This window comes from Gobio gobio (genome assembly GCF_949357685.1).
Source record: "Gobio gobio genome assembly, chromosome: 7".
Classification (NCBI taxonomy): domain Eukaryota; kingdom Metazoa; phylum Chordata; class Actinopteri; order Cypriniformes; family Gobionidae; genus Gobio; species Gobio gobio.
The window spans coordinates 58,071,011-58,076,010 of NC_137103.1; the positions used below are offsets into that span (position 1 = coordinate 58,071,011).

The following is a 5,000-nucleotide window of genomic DNA, read 5'->3' on the forward strand; positions in this document are numbered from 1 at the left end:
GAGCTCAGGTGGAAAAACTCATTCAATTCACATCTGTGAGATTTACTATTCTGCCTTTCAGCACTATTTATGTTTGAAATATGAACAAAATCAAAAGTTTCCGAAATGTGTTTGCTTTGACACGGACTGACCCTGATGCAGATGTGACCGAATCAGATGTTAAAGGTGCATTTACTAAAACACAGATTTATTACCTCCAAATTTGAATCAACAAAATCTAGCATTGCATGAACGTGATGAATTCTGCACGCATGCCTCCAAACATGGAACAAAAAGGTCAAATCTATAATTTAACACTTGGTTTAATTTTTGCATTATTGCTCCTCTCCATCTCTGCAATATTCACGATTGCTCCACAGTAAAATCAAGTCGGTTTCACGTTAGCCATGGGTTCAAATCCCAAAGATAAAGGCATATAATCTGCGAACATGCCGAGCTCAGAGATCTGTCTGATGGTCTATTTTTAGCGTAGTGCACATTACACATGCTCTCTTTGGTCTCTTGTTGTTGTTTAAACCCATTGACCTCATTTCCTATCCTCACACACACTCAGATGTCATATTTCACAGGTGTGTTATTTACTGGCCAGACTTATGAGGCTTTTCATGTGAAAGTTTCTTCAAGAAAAGCACATTTTAACATTTGGAAACATTTCAAAATCGCGCGTGATCATCAGGTTTGATCAATGAAAGGATTTGCTTCAGGGATCTGGGACGCACGAGGGGTTAAACCTCATCAAATTGACTTTTCATTGTAAATCCGCGACAGACGCTCTACCCCCCCCCCCTCGGGCCCGAGGCTCCAGACGCCGCTTGACGTGCGGAGCGACAGATCGGTGCATCGGTGCGCGAGAACACACACACACACACACACACACACGAGCGCGGCTGAATTATGGATGTAGGATGTTTGCTAGATCATTACATGTTGCCTCATTGAGTTAAACTGCTCTTTTCTGATGTTCCTGCTTTACTTGTTGTTCCTCCTCAGCAAATGTTGGACTCCAACCTCAGCAATCTGATCAAGAGGAACAGCGAGCTGGAGAACCTCATGGGGAAGCTGATCCAGACCTGCCAACATGTGGAGGTAAAGCCGGAGAGCCATGCATCCACACTGCACTTTCAGCTCTATATGTGGGACCCATATTCAATTCAATACATCCTAAGGGTCAAAATGATCCATTTTATGGCAAAAATCATCAGGATATTAAGATCATGTTCCATATTTAGTAAATGTCCTACCGTGAATATATCATAAATGTATTATTAGTAGTAATATGCATTGCTATGCTGCCAAAAATGCTCTTCTTATTTAGTATTTTTGTCTTGTTTTGTAGTCCAAATATCTAAAAAATCTTAAATCAAGATGCATTTGCTAGATAAAAATCATCAGGATATTAATAATATGTTCCACATTTAGTAAATGTCCTACCGTGAATATATCATAAATGTATTATTAGTAGTAATATGCATTGCTACACTGCAAAAAATGCTCTTCTTTTTTAGTATTTTTGTCTTGTTTTGTAGTCCAAATATCTAAAAAAATCTTAAATCAAGATGCATTTACTAGATAAGCTAAATGACATAAGATATTATTACTTGTTTTCTTGAAAATAAAATCAAAATGAAGCGAGTTTTTGCTTAAAACAAGCTAAATTATCTGCCAATGGGGTGAGAAAAATAATTCTTGTTTCTGATTGAAATCTTGTTTCTGTCCCAAACAGAAATAAGATTATTTTTCTCACCCCATTGGCAGATAAACTCAGTTCATTTTGATTTTATTTTCAAGAATACAAGTTAAAATATCATATGTAATTTTACTTATCTAGTAAATGCATCTTTGATTTAAGAATTTTTAGACTAGAAACAAGACAAAAATACTAAATAAGAAGAGCATTTTTGGCAGTGTAGCGATGCATATTACTACTGATAATACATTTATGATATATTTACGGTAGGACATTTACTAAATATGGAACATGATCTTAATATCCTGATGATTTTTATCTAGTAAGTGCATCTTGATTTAAGAATGTTTAGATATTTAGACAAGACAAAATTACTAAGAAGAGCATTTTTATTCGGTGTAAGGACTTCATTTGCACTTGAACTTTAAAATGACATTAGATATTTTAACTAGTTTTCTTGAAAATAAGTTTATCTGCCAATGGGGTGAGAAAAATAATCTTATTTCTGTTTGAGACAGAAACAAGATTTCAATCAGAAACAAGAATTATTTTTCTCACCCCATTGGCAGATCATTTTGCTTTACATAAGATTTTATTACTTGTTTTCTTGAAAATAAAATCAAAATCAAAATGAAGTGAGTTTATGCTTAAAAAAAGCAAAATGATCTGCCAATGGGGTGAGAAAAATAATTCTTGTTTCTGATTGAAATCTTGTTTCTGTCTCAAACAGAAATAAGATTATTTTTCTCACCGCATTGGCAAATAAGCTTATTTTCAAGAAAACTAGTTAAAATATCTAATGTCATTTAGCTTATCTAGTAAATGCATCTTGATTTAATTTTAAGATATTTGGACTGGAAACAAGACAAAAATACTAAGTAAGAAGAGCATTTTTGGCAGTGTAGCTATGCATATTACTACTAATAATACATTTATGATATATTTACGGTAGGACATTTACTAAATATGGAACATGATCTTAATATCCTGATGATTTTTATCTAGTAAATGCATCTTGATTTAAGAATTTTTAGATATTTAGACAAGACAAAATGACTAAAGAGCATCTTTTTTCGGTGTAAGGACTTCATTTGCACTTGAACTTTAAAGGAGATTTTCTCAATATTCACCCTCAGATTCCAGATTTACAAACCACACATCAATGGAGAGATTATGAATTCAGCTTCAGATGATCTATAACTCTCAATTTCATAAATAAACCTTTATGACTGGTCCAGGGTCACGTATGATATTGACAAAAACCGGATGAAAATGATCAAATATCCGTGTTTTTATCACTTGTGAGCTGTTTTTGTAACCGTGATTCTCTGACTGGAGGAGCTGGTTATGAATCATCATATCTCTGTTATTGTTTCATAAGAGCGCCGTCAGATTAGTTTTCTGGAGGAAGTTGATGGTGTTTGTTTTGATCGCAGCACAACGCGGCTCATCAGGAGAGCAAGCTGACGGAAGAGTGTGACACGCTGATCAACATCGTCCAGCAGAGGAGGCAGATCATCGGCACCAAGATCAAAGAGGGAAAAGTACATCAGCTTTATGATCTCTCCTCACGTTATTAATGTCTTTACGGTCATGCTCAAGCCTCTCCGGCTGCTTAATGTGCAGGTACAGGCTCAGAGGAAGCTGTGTTTCCTGCCCCACTTCATGTCAGTGTCAAACGTCACGTATGATCGCCAAAGCTCGGGATTGAGTTTTGACATCTGTGTTTATTATCATGACAAAGTGTGATCATTTGCCTTTTACCTGGTCCGTGTTCAGGTGTGTGTGAATCCTGATGTGTTCAGCTGTGTGTGTGTTCAGGTGTGTGTGAATCCTGATGTGTGTGTGTGTGTGTGTGTTCAAGTGTGTGTGAATCCTGATGTGTGTGTGTTCAGGTGTGTGTGAATCCTGATGTGTGTGTGTTCAGGTGTGTGTGAATCCTGATGTGTGTGTGTTCAGGTGTGTGTGAATCCTGATGTGTGTGTGTTCAGGTGTGTGTGAATCCTGATGTGTGTGTGTTCAGGTGTGTGTGAATCCTGATGTGTGTGTGTTCAGGTGTGTGTGAATCCTGATGTGTGTGTGTTCAGGTGTGTGTGAATCCTGATGTGTGTGTGTTCAGGTGTGTGTGAATCCTGATGTGTGTGTGTTCAGGTGTGTGTGAATCCTGATGTGTGTGTGTGCAGGTGTGTGTGAATCCTGATGGTGTGTGTGTGTGTTCAGGTGTGTGTGAATCCTGATGTGTGTGTGTGTGTGTGTGTTCAGGTGTGTGTGAATCCTGATGTGTGTGTGTGTGTGTGTTCAGGTGTGTGTGAATCCTGATGTGTGTGTGTGTGTGTGTGTGTTCAGGTGTGTGTGAATCCTGATGTGTGTGTGTGTGTGTGTTCAGGTGTGTGTGAATCCTGATGTGTGTGTGTGTGTGTGTGTGTGTGTGTTCAGGTGTGTGTGAATCCTGATGTGTGTGTGTGTGTGTGTGTTCAGGTGTGTGTGAATCCTGATGTGTGTGTGTGTGTGTGTGTGTGTGTTCAGGTGTGTGTGAATCCTGATGTGTGTGTGTGTGTGTGTGTTCAGGTGTGTGTGAATCCTGATGTGTGTGTGTGTGTGTGTGTTCAGGTGTGTGTGAATCCTGATGTGTTCAGGTGTGTGTGTGTTCAGGTGTGTGTGAATCCTGATGTGTGTGTGTGTGTGTGTGTTCAAGTGTGTGTGAATCCTGATGTGTGTGTGTTCAGGTGTGTGTGAATCCTGATGTGTGTGTGTTCAGGTGTGTGTGAATCCTGATGTGTGTGTGTTCAGGTGTGTGTGAATCCTGATGTGTGTGTGTTCAGGTGTGTGTGAATCCTGATGTGTGTGTGTTCAGGTGTGTGTGAATCCTGATGTGTGTGTGTGCAGGTGTGTGTGAATCCTGATGGTGTGTGTGTGTGTTCAGGTGTGTGTGAATCCTGATGTGTGTGTGTGTGTGTGTTCAGGTGTGTGTGAATCCTGATGTGTGTGTGTGTGTGTGTTCAGGTGTGTGTGAATCCTGATGTGTGTGTGTTCAGGTGTGTGTGAATCCTGATGTGTGTGTGTTCAGGTGTGTGTGAATCCTGATGTGTGTGTGTGCAGGTGTGTGTGAATCCTGATGGTGTGTGTGTGTGTTCAGGTGTGTGTGAATCCTGATGTGTGTGTGTGTGTGTGTGTTCAGGTGTGTGTGAATCCTGATGTGTGTGTGTGTGTGTGTTCAGGTGTGTGTGAATCCTGATGTGTGTGTGTGTGTGTGTGTGTTCAGGTGTGTGTGAATCCTGATGTGTGTGTGTGTGTGTGTTCAGGTGTGTGTGAA

General features: G+C 39.2%; 1 protein-coding gene across 5 annotated transcripts in view; it reads left to right on the top strand.

Moving 5' to 3' along the window:
- The window catches only part of mid1 (midline 1), a 62,351-nt gene that overhangs the window by 28,734 nt on the left and 28,617 nt on the right, over positions 1-5,000 (top strand). For all 5 annotated transcript variants that reach the window (XR_013816810.1, XR_013816811.1, XM_079820815.1 and 2 more), the window contains exons 3-4: positions 991-1,086; positions 3,124-3,231. Coding sequence is in view for 3 of the 5 variants with exons in the window: in XM_079820815.1 (XP_079676941.1) it covers positions 991-1,086; positions 3,124-3,231 (204 nt within the window). In the remaining 2 variants the exon portion in view is untranslated. The remainder of the gene's footprint in view (positions 1-990; positions 1,087-3,123; positions 3,232-5,000) is intronic.